This window comes from Jaculus jaculus, chromosome 21 (assembly GCF_020740685.1).
Source record: "Jaculus jaculus isolate mJacJac1 chromosome 21, mJacJac1.mat.Y.cur, whole genome shotgun sequence".
NCBI lineage: Eukaryota > Metazoa > Chordata > Mammalia > Rodentia > Dipodidae > Jaculus > Jaculus jaculus.
In genome coordinates this window covers 4,879,855-4,899,037 of record NC_059122.1, presented here as the reverse complement: position 1 = coordinate 4,899,037, position 19,183 = coordinate 4,879,855, and the positions used below count along the sequence as shown (strand labels likewise).

Sequence of the window (19,183 nt, the reverse complement as noted above, 5' to 3'; positions counted from 1 at the left end):
CACAGGATCCTCATAATAGGTGGAAAAGATGATGACATCAAAATCAAAGACAGACTTATTGAGAGTGGGAGAGGATATGATGGAGAGTGGAGTTGAGAGGGGAAGGTGGGGGGAGGGAAGGGAATTATCATGGTTTATTGTCTATAATTATGGAAGTTGTCAATAATTTAAAAACCCAAAGATGATAAACACCATTTGTCATTAGGGAATTATAAATTACAATGAAATTGACAAATCACTATACACTCATTAGAATAACTAAAATCCAAAACAATAACAAATACTGGTAAAAAGGTGAAAAACAGACACTTTACTGCTGATAGGAATGCAAAATGGTAGCATTACTTTGGAAAACAGTTTGATAACTTCTTTGTTTTGTTTTCTTTTTCTCAAGGTAGGGTCTCACTCTAGCCCAGGCTGACCTGACCTTTAAAATTTTTTTTTAATTTTTATTTATTTATTTGAGAGCAACAGACACAGAGAGAAAGACAGATAGAGGGAGAGAGAGAGAGAATGGGTGCACCAGGGCCTCCAGCCACTGCAAACGAACTCCAGACGTGTGCGCCCCCTTGTGCATCTGGCTAACGTGGGACCTGGGGAACCAAGCCTCGAACCGGGGTCCTTAGGCTTCACAGGCAAGCGCTTAACCGCTAAGCCATCTCTCCAGCCCTGACCTGACCTTTAATTCACTCATTATTCTCAGATTATCAGGGTGGCCTCGAACTCACAGTGATTCTCCCAACACTAGGGAGACAGAGGTAGGAAGATCTCCGTGAGTTCAAGGCTACCCTGAGAATACATAGTGAATTCCAGGTCAGCCTGAGCTAGAGTAAGACCCTACCTCAAAAAACCACCAAAACAAAACAAAGAAACAAACAAAAACCTATTAAATCAGCTACTGGGGATGGTGGATTCATGCGTGTAATTCTAGGACTCAAGTTCAGCCTGGTCTACATGGTGAGACCCTGTCTCAAATACAAAACAGGACTTCCAGTCAAGATCGTGGCTGCCTAACCACACTTCAGCTCCTGGGATAGCAAGACTAGGGAGATGAACTACACCCCACACTTCAGCCAAGGCCCACGTGAAACCACAGAGGAATTGGGGAGATGAGCAGGAGGGCTGCTTCCATGATGAGCCTGACAAGCAGCGCCAGGGTGGAGAAGACAGACCCTGAGGACACCCAACATGTACCAAAGCAGAGATCCAGAGGCTCGTGACAGCTCATCACTGAAGTAGACTTAAAACTCACCCACCACGGCTCAGGGAATTTTGCGGAAGAGGGGGCGGAAAGACTGTAAGAGCCACGGGCTGAGGGGTCACGCCCAGAGCCATTGACTCCCCCAGTAACTGACGACTGCGCATAACCCACAACCCCTCGGGGATACCCGCACCCCCCTCTGAGGAGGGCCCCCACCAGAATGGGGGCAGGGACGAGGAAAAAGATGGTACCAACACATGATGAATCCATATCTAGTATGCTCTTAGCAAAAAAACCCAATCCAACAACAGCTGGGCACGGTGGCGCACACCATAAATCCCAGCACTGGAGAGGCAGAGGCAGTGAGTTCAGTGTGAGTTCAAGGCCAACCTGAGACTACAAAGTGAATTCCAGGGTAGCCTGGGCTAGAGGAAGACCCTACATTGAAAAACCAAAAGAGGGGGGGAGGAGAGAGAGAGAGAGAGAGAGAGATAGGGACAGGAAAGAAGAAAGGAAGGAAGGAAGGAAGGAAGGAAAGAAGGAAGGGAGGGAGGGAGGGAGGGAGGGAGCCGGGTGTGGTGGTGCTGTGAGTTCGAGACCACCTTAAGACTCTGTAGCGAATTCCAGGTCAGCTTATGCTACAGCGAAACCTTACCTTGAAAAACCAAAGAAACAAGTCAATCATGAATATTTCCTGTTGAAAAAACCGTTTCCTTATTTCACACTAGCCATTAACCAAGGATCTCGCAATACAGAAACCACAAAGTTAACACTTCCTCAATTCTCATCTTTTCACCCAAAAAATCTACTACATAAATTCTGACAACAGTAACAAAGAGAACTACATCCACTAACATCAGTAAGGTCAGATTTTATAATATAAACCCACTAAAGCTATTTATGCCATCGCTAAAAGTGTGTTCACCTAGATCCTGACTGCTTTAATTTCCACCAGGTGAGCTTCTGAGCGGGTCCACGTGACTTACCTTCCCACACGCTCGGCAGTGATGCCTCCTTTTGGTGAATGTAAACCGAGCTTCACACTTCATGCAGTTTGGAGCCTGAGCATCTGGTACCCATACTGGAGCCACCTCCCCCAGGGTGGTAAATGGCTTTCTGGCAGGAACTCCAAGCTGGCCAGCTCTGAGATCATTATCCGGACTATCTGGGGCTAATGCAAGGCACGGTCTACTGGAAATCTCAGCCTCATAACTTTCTAAACGTTCCCCATTTGTGTCGGTCGGAGGGATGTTTCCCAAAGACGCGTTGCATATATTGGTTGCTGAGTTTTCCCCTAATCGGGTTTTCCCAAGAATATCATTCTTGTTTTTCAGATGATTTCCACTGTTTGCAGGAAGGTCGTTGTGTAAATGGTCTGATAATGGCTTTGGAATTTGGAGTTTAAGATTAGACGGTTGCTTGGGTCTTGCGCCACCAAAAGGTACGCTGACAGATTGCAGGTTTGCTACGAGCTTGGGGGAGGACTGCCCAAGCCCTGAGGGGACCTGACTACAGAACTCATGTAAATAATTTTTCTTCAGCAGGTCTCCAGTGCTGTTTAGAAGAAGTGCACTCCCTTCTGTGGCCTCATCCCCTCTCTGTTCGTAAATCGCTGAGTGGCACTCGGCCTTGCTCTCCTCGATTTCCTTTTCCTCCGTTACTGAGTCTTCTTTAGAGGGTAGAGTCTTTGGAGCAAAAGAGACAGCGGGGCTCTGCATTCCATAGGAATCACAGGCATTAGAGAGAGGACTGGCAGCTGCAGGGTCCTTGTCCTCGTCAGAGGCGGGGGAACCGCGTCCGCCACTTTCGCCCACACAGGTGCCTTTGGAATCTAGAGCTGCACCCGCCGTCCTGGCACCCTCTCCTGTGCCCTCACCGGCGTCGGCCGTGCTGGTCTGGGAAGCGTCCCGGTCTCCTTCGCCGACGTGGGTGTCACCCGTCTCACTGGCTTTGGTAAATTCCCGGTCGGTCATCTGAGAGTCAGAGCAAGGCTCGGTCACGCTAAGGGATCCCATAGTGCCAGGAATTTCTTCGTGCCCGTGCCCGTCATTTTCCTCAACTCTCACTTCACTAGGCACAGGGCAGTCTGAAGACTGTTCACAATTATTATTCCTTGCAGACCCGCTGGGCACATCTGGTGTGACACAGGAAGATAAGCCACACTGCAGGGATTCCTCAGTCCCTGTCCCCTCGGCTGGTTCTTTTGTCACCATCTCCTCCGTGGAGAGGGACAGGGCGTTGAGGCATCCTCGGTCTGTCGCAGGAGAGCTGTCTGTGCCGGTGAATTCCTCGCTGGCTAAATGGCTCCCTGGCTCCTTACCTGTGGGCCCTCCGTCCCTTCCCTGGGACGAGACTACGGAACTAACGGGTAAACTGGCAGCGGCGGGCGTGGGGGGGTCTTGATCTTGATTTCCACCATGCTTTAATTGGGAGACGCTGTCCACACTATTCGATGAAGTCATACATAGATGATTAACGGGGGCCCCCTCTGTTTTTGGTCTGTTCGAAGGATCCGTTTGCTTTTCTGGGTTCATGGTTTTGTCGGTGGACCCGTTCGTGCTAAAACTAAACTGATCGGTTTGTGTGTTTTCATTGTCCGGTGGACAGCTGGAGGAGTCCAGGAGGGGCTGACTGTTGTAATCATTACAACCGTGAAAATGCCCCTGTGATGTCCTTCCGTCGCACTTATGTGGGACGGCTTCGACGAGAACGTTCTCCTCGGGCAGACAGGTGAGGCTGGCGCGCGTCTCTTCTCCCGCCGCCAGAGCACGAAGCTGGTCATCCCGACCACAGCTTCTCTTACGCAGCTGGTCCTCGGCTGCGGCATTTTCATCAATCCACATGGCGGCCGCCTCCGACCTCGGGCTGCGGTCTCGGCCGTTAGCACGGTGCTCCTCGCCCTCCCTCTTCAGGGACAAGGCTTTCAGCGGTGGTCGTGACTCATGGGGAGCTGCACTCTCGTTCACACTGGCCAGGGCAGGGGTAAAGGGCAGCCCACGGGAAGAGGGATCTAGAATCTTAGTCCACTTTGTTTCCAGTAAAGTAGAAGAAATTGTTTCATCTGGGGAAAAAAAAAAAAAAAAAGTAGCTATGTTAAGTTTGCTGGTAACATTAAAAAGCTGTAAATACGCTTCCAACTACCCTCTGAAGACCAAATATTCCTAGAATATGATGGTATGAAATCTTTGGCTAGAAATAAGAAACTATATTTAAGAAAATGCCCTGTAAATATATGCCATCCAGGGCTGGTGGGATGACTTAGTGGTAAAGGTACTTGCCTATTAAGCCAAAGGACCCAGGTTTCATTCCCCCAGGACCCGAAGCACAAGGTGGCACATGCGTCTGGAGTTCATTTGCAGCAGCTGAAGGTCCTGACATGCCCATCTGCTCTCTATCTGCCTCTCTCTTTCTCTCTCTTAAATAAGTAAGATAAATATAAATATATGTCAGCTAATGTTATTACCTGAGAACATTTAAAACAATAAAACAGTGCTACCTGACCTCTGCTGAACCGCCAGCTACTGGTGAGCTCCTCCTCCATGGGCTGAGAGGAGAGGAGAGGAGAGCCCCTTACCCTTACTCTTCATTTGGGCTCTTTACCCCTCCACATTCCCACAAGGCAGGAGCTCTCTGAATTTTTATTTCTGTCCTTTGCAAGGTTTTTCCAGGCCTTCCACATGGGCTCTCAAACCATATGTGTGCCTTTCCTTGGTTCTGTACTTCCTTAAACAAATATAACAGTTTAATAATTAAAACCTAAAATAAAACAACAAAACAGTTTACCAAAATCTAATAACTGACTTGGCTGGGAGTGGCAGTCCATGTCTTTAATGAAGAGGCAGAGGTAGGAGGACCACTGTGAGTTCCAGGCCAGATTAGGACTACAGAATTCATTCCAGGTCAGCCTGGACTAGAGTAAAACCCTACCTCAAAAAAACGGTGTGTGAGGGGGTAAGAGAGCCGGGCGTGGTGGCGCACGCCTTTAATCCCAGCACTCGGGAGGCAGAGGTAGGAGGATCGCCGTGAGTTCAAGGCCACCCTGAGACTACATAGTTAATTCCAGGTCAGCCTGGGCCAGAGTGAGACCCTAACTTGAAAAAAAATTAAAAAAAAAAAAAAAAAGAAAAAGGCGGGCAAGGCTGGAGGGATGGCTCAGCAGTTAAAGGTTCTTGCTTACAAAGCCTTCAGGCCCAGGTTCAACTCCCCAGGACTCACGTAAAGTCAGATGCACAAAGTGGTACATGCGTATGAAAGTGTGCACAGGAAGGAGACCTGGTGTGCTCACTCTCTCCATTGCTCTCTTTCAAATAAATAAATATTAAAAAAAAAAAAAAACCTTAAGAATGGAGTGGAGAGATGGCTCAGCAGTTAACGCACTTGCATGCGAAGACTAAGGATCTAGGTTCGATTCTCCAGGTCCCGTGTTAGCCAGATACCCATCATGGCACATGCATCTGGAGTTTGTCTGCAGTGGCTGGAGGCCCTGGGGCGCCCATTCTCTCTCTCTCCTTCTGTCCCTCTGTATCTAATAAATAAATAAATAAATAAAATGAGGAAAAAAAGATTTTTAAGTTCTAAAAAAATACCCTTAAGATTAAAACAGGAAATGAGGTTTGTAAACAAAACAAAATGGGCAACATGTAAATTACTATTGAAGGTGTGTGATGGGTGTTCTGAGGTTTATGATACTATTCTGTTTAATTTGTATATATACTAAATTTAAATTTTCCAGTAATTTTTTCCCTATTTTTATTTTTATTTTTAAATTTTTATTAGCATTTTAATTTTCCAGTAATTTTTAAAAGTTTGCTATACTATATGAATTTCTTCTTGTAATAATGTCACAATACACCATGAATTAGGTTCATATTTATATTATTACCTGAAAGTATTTGGCAAAAATATTCATTTGTCTCATTGAGAGCTTGTTCGGAGGCTGGAGCAGGAGAGCAAGCTACTTGTGTATCCTTGACCAAAGACTGGCCCTCCTCTAATACAGGAAAGGTCGTCCTCTTCGACCAAGCGCACAGCTTCGAGAGGGACCCACATGGAGCGGAGCGGTGAGGCAGGAAGGGGACACCCGCCTAGACAGCCAGATCAGCCGAATCAACCCTGGCGATCAATGCGGTGACAGGTGCCGCAGCCAGGTCGCCCTCACATCCTAACTTACCGTATTGAATCTATTTACTTCTAGTCTCCCAAGACGCATAATTTCACATCACATCTCTTCTTGTTTAAGAGATCATGAAACCATGGCAGCTGTTAACTCTCATCACAGTGCTACTGTGTATGTCTAAGTAAAAGGAGTAAAGATAATCAATGCACTGGAGCGATGGCTCAGTGGTTAGAGGCACTTGCTTATGAAGCCCGATGGCCTGGGCTGAGCTCCCCGGTGCCCATGTGCAGCCGGATGCATGAAGCGGAGCATGAGTCTGAGGTGCATTCACAACGACAGGAGGCCCTTGTGAGCCCTTACTCACCGCCTTCCTGTCTCTCTCAAATGAATAAGAATGGATGGATTTGTGGGCTGGGGAGATGAATCAGTGGGTAAAGCTCTTGCCACACAGCTCGGAGCACCTGCCTGGGTCTCCCAACCCCACAGATGAGGGGGAAGGTGAGGGCCCGCCTGGAAGGTGTCCTCTGACACGTGGGCTGAGGCACCAGCACTCACAAGGGAACACAGACGCCAAGGAAATTACTGTGAAACATAATGCACTTGCCGGGCGTGGAGGCGCGTGCCTTTAATCCCAGCACTCGGTTGTCAGAGGCAGGAGGATTGCTGTGAGTTCAAGGTCACCCTGAGACTACACAGTGAATTCTCGTTCAGCCTGAACTAGAGCAGAATCCTACCTCAAAAATCCAAAACAGGAAAAAGAAATACATTTCCTTTTTTTTCCCTTTCAGTAACTGTTACCTTGGTGTTGAAATTGTGTAGAAATAATTTTAACATTAATCTTCAATGAACCCGTATCACTTTATTAATGCCTTCATCAAGAGAGACCCTACCTCAGGAAAAAATAAAATAAAATACAAGGGCTGTAGAGATGGCTTAGCGGTTAAGGCGTTTGCCTACTTCGATTCCCCAGGACCCACGTAAGCCAGAGGCACAAGGGGGCGCATGTGTCTGGAGTTGTTTGCAGTGGCTGGAGGCCCTGGTGTGCCCAGCCATTCCTTCTCTCCCTTTCCCTCTCTCTCTCTCTCTCTCTCTCTCAAATAAATACAAGAGTGAATATAATTTGCATAAGTAAAAGCACAGTGTTGATGGAACATAAAAAAAAAAAACAATTAGGCTAACAGATTTGAGATTTTAAATAACTCATATTTACAAGCTGGGTCCTGGAAATAATAAAAGAAATATACTATCTCATAAAATTTAAGAATATTTAATAATTCTAAAACAGGAATGGTCTATTTAGGCATGATAATTACCTAGTGTCCTCATAGTGTATTTGAGACACACATACACACTCGGGGGATTTTTTTTTTTTTTTTTTTGGTTTTTCGAGGTAGGGTCTCACTCTAGCCTAGGTTGACCTCGAATTCACTATGGAGTCTCAGGTTGGCCTTGAACTTACAGCGATTCTCCTACCACTGCCTCCTGAATGATGGGATTAAAGGTGTGTGCCACCACACCACAGCTACTTTTATTTTCTAAGATAGGAGCTCCTATGTAGTTAAAGTTGTTGGGTTTGTACTCCTGATCTTCCTGTCTCTACATCTCAATTGCTAGAATTACAGACATACACTACCATGACTATTTTGTTTGTTTGTTTTTTGGTTTTCCAACGTAGGGCCTCACTCTAACCTAGGCTGACCTGGAATTCACTCTGTAGTTTCAGAGTGGCCTCGAACTCTCAGTGAATCTCCTGCTTCTGCCTCCCAATGGCTGGGATTAAAGGCGTGCACCATCACACCAGCTTTGTTTGGTTTTTAGACAAGATCTCACCATGTAGCTCTGGCTAGTCTGGAATTAGCTTTGTACATCAGGTTAGCCTTGAATTTGTGGCGATCCTAACAAGCTTGGTCATTTATTGTACATTTCTCCTTTAAAAAAAAGGAAACAAAGCAACATCAAATGAAAGTTAACTTCATTAAAAGATACTCTCAGTCAGGCGTGGTGGTGCACGCCTTTCATCCCAGCCCTGGGGAGGCAGAGGTAGGAGGATCGTCGTGAGTTCGAGGCCACCCTGAGACTACAGAGTGAGACTCTATCTCAAAAAATAATAATAACAGGTGAAAGAGAGATGGGCAGCAGCATTCATCTCCCTCCCTCGCCCCACCCTGCTTGACTGAGGACCGAAGGTGACCAGCGATTTTGTGCTCTCGAGAGCACAACTGCCCCACCATGGACTCCATCCCTTCCAACCGCAACACAAAATGCCAAAACAAACACCGGCTCCCGTAAGTTGCTTTCTGTTGGTATTTTTTCACAGCAAATAGAAAACTAGCTGATACAGTAACTAGAGAAGTTGCCTAGCCTCTGTCCTCTGCTTTCATCTGTAACACAAGTGAGGTTTACCTTTGTGAAACTGTTTTATACATTAAATGATTTACTTCATGCAACTATCTAGCACATGGTGCTAAAAACGTGATTTCTCCCTCTAATTATTGTTACATATTACTGTCATTATATTAACAGATATGATTTTTTTTTTTTTTTTTGGTTTTTTGAGGTAGAGTCTCAGCCTGGCTCAGGCTAACCTGGAATTCACTTTGTAGTGTCAGGGTGGCCTTGATCTCATGGCGATCCTCCTGCCTCTGCCTCCCGAGTGCCGGGATGAAAGGCGTGCACCACCATGCCGGGCAAGAACTGCATTTTCTTATCCTCACACTCTTTATGTCATAAATGCAAACAAACTTCTTCAATGTCAATTCTCACCTTCGTTCTGTTCAAATTCATCTAATACCTTGTCCAGGTTGTAAGCTTCTGCTTGGAAGTAATTCTCCATCAGTGAGGAAAACACTGCTTAAGAGACTGGTGTAAACCTAAAATGTTCAACAAATTTTATATTATAGTTTGAATTCTTAAAACACTGTTTATAATTCCTAAGTATTTAAGTATGAAAAATCTCTTACAAATCTATTCAGGTAAGATAAACAATATGAGATGTTTAAGTTAATTAAAACCTAGAAACCTATAAGCTGACAGTTATCAAAATGCTTGGCCGAGGCCTGGGTAGATAGTTCAATGAATGAAGTGCTTGCTGTGAAAATGTAAGTCCCTGAGTGCAGAACCCAAGAACCCACATAAAAAGCTAGATGCTGGGGCTGGAGAGATGACATAGCAGTTAAGGGAGCCAAAGGACCCAGGTTCAATTCACCAGTACCTACGTAAGCCAGATGCACAAAGGGGCACATGCATCTGGAGTTTGTTTACAGTGGCAAGATTCTCTCTGTGTTTGTTTCTCTTCTCTCTCTCAAATACATAAACACATAAATAAATAAAGTTTAAAAATAAAAGCTAGATACTGGGCTACAGAAATGTCACACTGGTTAAGGTGCTCATCTGTGAAGCCTAAGGACCCAGGTTTGATTCTTAGTACCTACGTAATCCAGTTGCACAAGGTAATGCATGCATCTGGAGCTCATTTGCAGTTACTGGAGGCCCTGGTGTGCCAACTCTCTCTATCTTCCTCTTTCTCTCTCTCTCTCCCCTCTCTCTCAAATACATACATAAATAAATAAATGGGGCTGGAGTGATGGATCAGCAGTTATGGCATTTGCCTGCAAAGCCAAAGGACCCAGGTTGGACTCCCCAGGAACCACATAAGACAGATGCACGAGGTGGTGTACGTGGCTGGAGTTCGTTTGAAGTGGCTGGAGGCCCTGGTGTGCCCATTTTCTCTCTCCCTCTTTCTCTGTCAAATAAATAAATAAATTTTTAAAAGCCAGATGCTGTGGCAGGCTTCTGTAATGCCGGTGCACCTATGGCAAGGAGGTGGAGGCAGGAGAATTGCTCAGAAACTCACGGCCATCTAGCCCAGTGAACACATTGGTGAGTAAGAGAAATGACCTCAAACAAGGTAGAAGGTGAAAACTGACACTTGAAATTGTCCTTTAATGTCCACATGCACATGCTCCACACAGAATAGAACACACACACTCATACACCACAGCTGGCCCTCTATCTATGGGTTTGGTTTTTTTTTTTGTTTGTTTTGTTTTAATTTTAGGGAGAAAGAGAAACAGAGACAGCGGGACAGAAAGAGAGCAACTTGGCGCGCCAGGGCCTCAGCTACTGAAATCCAACTCCAGACACTTGTGCCACCTAGTGGGCAACCGTGCGCTTGCCACACCTTTGTGCGTCTGGCTTACGTGGGATCTGGAGAAAGATCAAATACTAGATCTAAGCTTTGCAGGAAAGTGCCTTATCGCTAAGCAATCTCTCCAGCCCTATCTACAGGTTTTATATTTATGGATTCAACCAGCCTTGAATGAAAAATATTCAGGAAAAAAACTACATGTGAGCTGAATACTGAACATATACAAGACATTTGCCTTGACATCACTTTCTAAACAATACAAATATAACTACGGCTTATCTAGTACTCTGTATTGGGTTTTAGGAGTGATTCTGAGATATCTAAAGTGTATAGGAGGATGTGTGCAGGTACCTTATACCTTATCTGAATATGGAGAGGGAACCTGCAGTGGTGTTTGAACTACTCCTCCATGGATACTGAGGGACAACTGTACAAACATAGAAGCAGATTTGTTCATTTGATAAATAGAACATACTTTAAAGGAAGCCAGATGTGGTGGTGCACGCCTTTAATCCCAGCACTCAGGAGGCAGAGGTAGGAGGATTGCTGTGAGTTTGAGACCACCCTGAGACTCCACAGTGAATTCCAAGTCAGCCTTGGCTAGAGTGACACCCTACCTCAAAAAAAAAAAAAAAAAAGAACATACTTTAGCCAGGTGTGGTGGTGCACACCTTTAATGCCAGCACTCAGGAGGCAGAGATAGGAGGATCACCATGAGTTCAAGGCCAGGCTGAGACTACATTGTGAATTCCAGGTCAGACTGGGCTAGAGTGAGATCCTTCCTTGAAAACAAACAAAAACAAAAAAAGCTGGAGTGATGGCTTAGTGGTTAAGATACTTCATTGCAATGCCAAAAGACCTGGATTCAATTCCCCAGTACCCACGTAAAGCCAGATGCACAAGGTGTTGCATGCACATGGAGTTTGTTTGCAGTAGCTAGAGGCTCTGGTGCACCCATTCTCTCTCTCTATCTGCGTCTTTCTCTCTCTCAAATAAGTAATATTTTTTTCTTTTTCTTTTTTTCTTTCTTTTTGTTCAAGGTAGGGTATTGCTCTAGCCCAGACTGACCTGGAATTCACTATGTAGTCTCAGGGTGGCCTCAAACTCACAGCAATCCTCCTACCTCTGTCTCCCGAGTGCTGGGATTAAAGGCATGTGCCACCACGCCAGGCTGAATTTTTTCTTAAAGGTCTCAGGGGCTGGAGGGATGGCTTAGCAGTTAAGGTGCTTGCCTACAAGGCCAAAGAACCCAGGTTCAATTGCCCAGAACCCATGTAAGCCAGATGCAAAAGGTGGCACATGCATCTGGAGTTTGTTTGCAACAGATGAATGCGCCCATTCCCTCTCCCTCTATCTGCCTCTATCTCTCTTTCAAATAAAGTTCTTTAAAAAATTATTTTAGAACCAGACGTGATGGTACATGCCTTTAATCCCAGTACTCGGGAGGCAGAGGTGGGAGGATCGCCTTGAGATCGAGGCCACCCTGAGACTACATACTTACTTCCAGGTCAGCCTGAGTCAGAGTGAAACCCTACCTTGAAAAACCAAAAATAAAAAAAAAAAAAAAAGCTTTCAGAATTTTTGGCCAGTTCCAGCATGGAGTAAAGGACACCAGTTCCACAAGCTAAATGATGACTCTGGCTATTCGTTTTCTTCTCTTTTTTCTTTTTTCAGTAGGAGCCCCACTTTAAAAAAAAAAAAATAGAGTTCTCAAATAAATATCTATTTAAAGGCACTGGAAAGACAAAAACAGTCCAATCCCCAAAATACCAGATAAAAAGAAATTATCAAAATTAAAGCAGAAATCTACAAATTGGATATTAAGAAAAGAATTTTAAAATTAATGAAACAAAGACCTGGTTCTTTGGAAAAAATAAGCAAGATTGATAAACTACTAGCCAAGCTGATTAAAAGCAAAAAAAGAAAAGGGGGGGAGGGGAAGATTCAAATCAACATGATTCAAAATGAAAATGGAGACATCACAATGAAATTTATAAAATAAAATAAAATAAATTGTTCAGGCCCAGAAAGATTCACTACTGAGTTCTATCAAATCTGCATTCAAGAACTAAAACCGCTACTCAAATTATCCCACACAACTGAAAAAGAGGGAAGGCTCCTAGACTTCTATGAAACCAGTGTTACTCTAAAACCTAAACCAGCCAGAGAAACAAAAAAAATAGAAAGTTACAGACCAATATCCCTAATAAACTTGGACACAAAAATTCTCAATAAAATCCTCGCAAACCAAACTCAAAAACACATCAAAAGCATCACCCACCTCAATCAAGTAGGCTTCACCCCAGAAATGCAAGGATGGTTCAACACATAGAAATTAACAAATGCAACTCACCACATAAGCTTAAAACAAGAGAATCACATGACTATTTTAATAGATGCAGAAAAGACCTCTGACAAAATACAACACTCTTTCATGATTGAAATGCTGGAGAGACTAGGGATGGAGGGACCATATCTCAATATAATAAAGGCTATTTATCATGTACCCAAGGCCCAGATCACAGTATGGGGGAAAACTCAAACTGCTCCCATTAAGGTCTGAAAGAAGACTCAAACAAAAATCTTCTAAAGGTAATAAATTCTTTCAGTAATGTGGTAGGATAAAAAAAATCAATACAGAAAAATCAGCAGCCTTCCTATATGCCAAAGATAAACGTATGGAGAAAAAGATAAGTGATGCTAACCCATTTTCAATAGCCACAAAAACTTTAAAAACCATGGGATATCACTAACCAAGGAAATGAAAGGCCTGTACAAAGAAAACATAAAAATATTGATAAAGCCTGGCATGGTGTCCCATGCCTTCAGTCCTAGTACTCAGGAAGCAGGGTTAAGAGGATCACTGTGAATTTGAGGACACCCTGAGGATGCATAGTGAATTCCAGGTCAGCCTGAACTAGAGTGAGACCCTACCTAAAACACCAAAAAGACCAGCACTCGGGAGGCAGAGGTAGGACGACTGCCATGAGTTCAAGGCCACCCTGAGATGACAGAGTTAATTCCAGGTCAGCCTGGACCAGAGTGAGACCCTACCTCGAAAAACCAAAAAAAAAAAAAAACAAAAAAACAAAAAACACACACCAAAAAGAGAAAGAAAGAAAGAAAGAAAGAAAGAAGGAAAGAAGGGAATATTCTGGTGGACCACACATGATTAGCATTGTCCTAGGGTGTACTTCTTTAACCTACTTCATTAAAGTTGGCTGACAGCCATATCTAGGTTGAGCTGGCAAAGACGTGAAAGATAAAATAGAATAAGAAGGGCTGGAGGGATGGTTTAGTGGTTAAGGCCTTTGCCTGCAAAGCCAAAGGACCCAGGTTCAATTCCCCAGGAACAAACGCTAACCAGATGCACAAGGGGGCGCACACATCTGGAGTTCATTTGCAGTGGCTGGAGGCCCTTGTATGCCCATCCTTTCCCTCTCTCCCTTTCTCTCTGTCAGATAAAAACAAAAATAAATAAATAGAATAGAATAGGCACACTCCATCCCTTCAAAGCACATGCCATTTCTGCTTCAGGGAACTTAGTCACACAGCCATACTGAACTGCAAAGAAGGCTAACTGGACAGCCACATCCTAGGTACAGCTACTATAGAAAAGAAAAAAAAAGTATTTTGGTGGATTTGGATAGCCTTTGCTGGATGGAAAACGTACTACAGAGGGGAGGTCTGAAGGTAAGCACAGTGTCTGGAGTTTGGCTGCAGTGGATGAAGGCCCTGTCATGCCCATCCTCTCGCTAGCTAACTCTTTCTCTCTCCCCCAGCCCCCAATACATAAGTAAATAAATAAATAAACAAATACATCTGGGCACGGCAGTGCACGCCTTTAATCCCAGCACTTGGAAGGCAGAGGTAGGAGGATCGTGGTGAGTTCGAGGCCACCCTGAGACTATATAGTAAATTCCAAGTCAGCCTGGACTAGAGTGAGACTCTACCTCAAAAAAGATTTTTTTTTAATTGGTGATTGAGTCTATAATCCTTATAATCCAGCACTTGGGAAACAGGCGGGAGGATCACAAATTCCAAACCAGCCTGGATTACATATTGAGTTCCCAACGAGCCTGACCTCATAAAGAGACTGCCTCAAAATGTATATATTAAATTCTTCTCTTCCTCTGACTTAAAATAAAATCCTTTTGAAAAATTACACTGCTGACCTAACAAGAGACTATATATGTATGTATCTATGTATGCATGCATGCACATTGTTGTTTTGTTTTTCGAGGCAGGGCTCACTCTAGCTCAAGCTGACCTGGAATTCACTATGTAATCTCAAGGTGGCCTGGGACTCACAGCGATCCTCCTACCTCTGCCTCCCCAGTGCTGGGATTAAAAAGACGTGTGCCACCATGCTCAGCAAGAAACAGTATTATTGAGGAAGCAAGCAGTATGTGTCAGTAGTATCTTTTACAGGTCTCATTCTTTTCTCTAGTTCAGTATGTTAAAGTAACCGGACAATGGTTTTCTTACCTCGTCTCCCCTACACACATAATAAACGCCAGCCTTCTCCGTGCTTACTCATGATGCTGGCTGCACAACAGCCAGTCCTGCTGAGCCAGTATTCTCTGATCCTTTAAAAAAAAAAAAAAGCACATAACATTTATTAAAACAAGCCCTAATTTTCATCATATAAGCCTACCATACCCAGACAAATAAAAGCCATGGGATTAACACTAAATTATAATTACATCTTCAGATTCAAAGAGCTATTTGGCATGGAAGGTAAACACACACACATTGTACTGAAGGAGGCCAAAAGTTCACCGTGTTAATAATTTCTGGGCTGGGACTGGAGAGATGGCTTAGCGGTTAAGTGCTTGCCTGTGAAGCCTAAGGACCCCGGTTCGAGGCTCGGTTCCCCAGGTCCCACGTTAGCCAGATGCACAAGGGAGCGCACGCGTCTGGAGTTCGTTTGCAGAGGCTGGAAGCCCTGGCGCGCCCATTCTCTCTCCTCTATCTGTCTTTCTCTCTGTGTCTGTCGCTCTCAAATAAATAAATAAATAATAAAAAATAAATTTCTGGGCTGGAGAGATGGTTTAGTGGTCAAGGTGCTTGCCTGTGAAGCTTAAGGACCCCTGTTTGACTCTCCAGATTCCACATTAGCCAGATGCTAAACAGTGAGGCAAGTGCAAGGATGAACACGCCCAGTAGGTGGCACAAGCATCTAGACTTCTATCACAGTGGCTGAGGCCCTGGCATACCAATTCCCCTTTTCTTTTTATGTGCCTCTTTTGTTCTTTCTAAAATAAAATTAAAAAATTTAAAGAATTTCTAGGCTGGAGAGATGGCTCAGTGGTTAAAGGTGCTTTCCTGTAAAGCCTGATGGCTCAGGTTGGAGTCCCCACTGCTCACGTAAAGCCAAATGGACAAAGTGGCACATACATTGGGAGTTCATTTGCAGTAACAAAAGGCCCTGGAGCACCTATAGTTACTCTCACAAACAAAGACACAAAGAAAGAAAGGAAGGAAAGGAAAAGAAAGGAAGGATGGAAGGAGGAAAGGAAGGAAGGAGAGAAGGAAGGAAAGAAGTAAAGAAAGGAGGGAGGGAGGGAGGAAGGAAGGAAGGAAGGATAAAAAAACTCTGCATGTTCATTTTCAGTGTGCAATATATAGTGAAACAAAAGGAAGCAACTTCTCTCCAGTGATTCTAATTGTGAATTTGTAAAAATATCATTTGCCTTGTTCAAAGCTAGAAACACTAAACACTACTACAAGAATGATCTCTGGTAAGATTTTTCTCCCCCTTATACATTAAGAACTTTTTTTTTTCTCAAGATAGGGTCTTACTCTGGCCCAGACTGACCTGGAATTCACTCTACAGTCTCAGGGTGCCCGTGAACTCACAAAGATGCTCCTACCTCGGTCTCCCAAGTGTTGGGATTAAAGGCATATGGTACCATGCCTGGAAGAATTCTTTTTTTTTAAGTATTTATTTATCATGCAGAATTCATAAATTTGAATTTCAAAGGCTTCTTGGTGAGACTTTTTTTAAATTTTTATTTATTTATTTATTTGAGAGCGACAGACACAGAGAGAAAGACAGATAGAGGGAGAGAGAGAATGGGCGCACCAGGGCTTCCAGCCTCTGCAAACGAACTCCAGACGCGTGTTCCCCCTTGTGCATCTGGCTAACGTGGGACCTGGGGAACCGAGCCTCGAACTGGGATCCTTAGGCTTCACAGGCAAGCACTTAACCGCTAAGCCATCTCTCCAGCCCTTGATGAGACTTTTATTACCAAACAATTGCCTTTCCTCCAAATACTCTCTTTGGAGCAGACTGCATCACATGGTATTATCTAATACGAAACTGAGCCAGGTGTGGTGGGGCACACTTTTAATCCCAGCACTCGAGAGGCAAAGGTATGAGGATCACTGTGAGTTCAAGGCCACCCTGAGAATACAGAGTGAATTCCAGGTCAGCCTGGGTTAGAGTGAGACCCTACCTCGAAAAACCAAACCAAAAAAGAAAAGAGAGAGACAGAGAAAATGATGTGCTTAGGAAGAAAAAGGGCATCTACCAAGTAAAGGAATGAATAAATCACCTTGGCTAAATGATGCAAAAATAATTAAAATGTGAATGATGCAAAAGTAAGGTCCCAAGTGGGGCATGGTGGTGCACACTTTTAATTCCAGCACTAGGGAGGCTGAGGTAGGAGGGACACTGTGACTTCAAAGCCAGCCTGGGCTACAGACTGAGTTCCAGGTCAGCCTAGGCGACAGTGAGACCCTGCCTCAAACAAAACAAAATGTAAGGTCCCTTCCTTTAATACCTAGCTAACTGAAGGCCTTAAGTAATTGTTATCTAATATCCCCATAAATACAGCCTGCTTTTCAGTAATAGACATCTATAATGCTTTTTAATTTTTATATATTTATTTGACAGCGACAGACAGGGAGAGAAAGAGGCAGATAGATAGAGAATGGGCACGCCAGGACCTCCAGCCACTGCAAGCAAACTCCAGATGGTGCGCCCCCTTGTGCATCTGGCTAACGTGGGTCCTGGGGAATCGAGCCTTGAACTGGGATCCTTAGGCTTCACAGGCAAGCGCTTAACAGCTAAGCCATCGCTCCAGCCCCATAATGCTTTTTATTTATTTTCTTTTAGAGAGAGCAAGTGAGCGAGAGGAGAAATAGAGAATTGGTGTGCCAGGGCCTCAGCCATTGCAATTGAACTCCAGACGTTTGGGCCACCTTGTGGGTATGTGCAACCTTGAGCTTGCCTCACCTTTGTGCGTCTGGTTTATGTGGGATCTGGAGAGTCAAACACGTGTCCTTAGGCTTCACAGGCAAGCGCCTTAACCACTAAGCTGTCTCTCCAGTCCTGTAGTGCTTTTTTTTTAAATTATTTATTTATTTATTTGAGAGCGATAGACACAGAGAGAAAGACAGATAGAGGGAGAGAGAGAGAATGGGCGCGCCAGGGCTTCCAGCCTCTGCAAACGAACTCCAGACGCGTGTGCCCCCTTGTGCATCTGGCTAACGTGGGACCTGGGGAACCGAGCCTCGAACCGGGGTCCTCAGGCTTCACAGGCAAGCGCTTAACCGCTAAGCCATCTCTCCAGCCCCTGTAGTGCTTTTTTTAAACATCCCTGTTACAACAGATGCCTTGTTTGCCTTCTTGTGGGAACAATGACCATATACCTGAACTGTGATGCCACAGGGATATGCTGAAGGTCCCACATATTTGTGTCAAATTCTGAGCTCTGACCTACAAGATCTATGATTGTCTAATGAATCTGCTTTAACTCAGGATGTGGATGGCCTGATTTTGTGTTCTCCCTCATATGACTCTTGCCTCAAAGAAACAATCTTATTACAACAGCTAAGAAGGACCACTATGTATGAAAAGATAAGTTCAACTCCGTCAACAGTATGTCAAATACTTAGGTCAAGGCCGGGTGTGGTGGCGCATGCCTTTAGTCCCAGCACTCAGGAGGCAGAGGTAGGAGGATCGCCATGAGTTCAAGGCCACCCTGAGACTCCATAGTGAATTCCAGGTCAGCCTGGGCTACAGTGAAAGCCTACCTCAAAAACAAAAAAAAAAAAAAAAAAAACTGAGGTCATGTAGTAACTCCCTCAAGATGACTTAAAAATACTGATTGCACTTCTGTCATTAGGAAGTTTCTAACCCCCAAGCAGCAACAACAACAACAAAAAAAAAAAAATTGAGAAGAATCTTAGGACTAACTAGTTATTGTCGAAATTGGATTCCAAACTGTTCGTTAATGGCTCAGACATTGTGTAAGAAACTTAAGCAAGACTAGATAGATGCCATGGAACTAAGCCAGGAGGAGGAGGCAGCAACCGAGGCCTTAAACACACCCTGAAGCAGGCCCCTGAGCTGCAATCCACCCGCTGTCCGTTCCGTTCACGGGAAGGAAGGGAAGGGCACGGCTGTGCTGACTCCCCACCATGGAGAGACCTCAGGTGAACATGGAGGTGTCGCAGCCACGTCAAGGCAGCCCAGGAGGGAAAGGGGACAGGAAAAGCGGCACAATACACTCTTCCACCAAAAAGCGAAGTTGTGTGAGGAATTATTAAACCCAGCTGGGAAGCAGGAGAGACGAACCAAAGATCAGGAGGCAGGAAGAAATAGTAAAGATTAGGGTGGAGATTAAGGAAACAGAAACAAGAATAGTGCAAAAACAAAAAAAATCAATGAAATGAAGAGCTAGTTCTTTGAAATGATAAACAAGATTGA

The 19,183-nt window shown here is 44.5% G+C and overlaps 1 protein-coding gene across 4 annotated transcripts in view; it reads right to left on the bottom strand.

Annotated features, from left to right (window-relative positions):
• Zfyve9 (zinc finger FYVE-type containing 9) overlaps positions 1 to 19,183 on the bottom strand; it is a 119,691-nt gene that overhangs the window by 64,607 nt on the left and 35,901 nt on the right. For 2 of the 4 annotated variants that reach the window (XM_045139203.1, XM_045139204.1), the window contains exons 2-4: positions 14,953 to 15,053; positions 9,081 to 9,187; positions 2,188 to 4,262 (exon numbers count right to left, since the gene is read on the bottom strand). In XM_045139203.1, the coding sequence (XP_044995138.1) occupies positions 2,188 to 4,262; positions 9,081 to 9,150 (2,145 nt within the window). In that variant the 5' untranslated portion in view covers positions 9,151 to 9,187; positions 14,953 to 15,053. Of the gene's footprint in view, positions 1 to 2,187; positions 4,263 to 5,537; positions 5,556 to 9,080; positions 9,188 to 14,952; positions 15,054 to 19,183 lie in introns of those variants that run through there. The other 2 variants (XM_045139206.1, XM_045139205.1) reach the window with 2 other exon arrangements.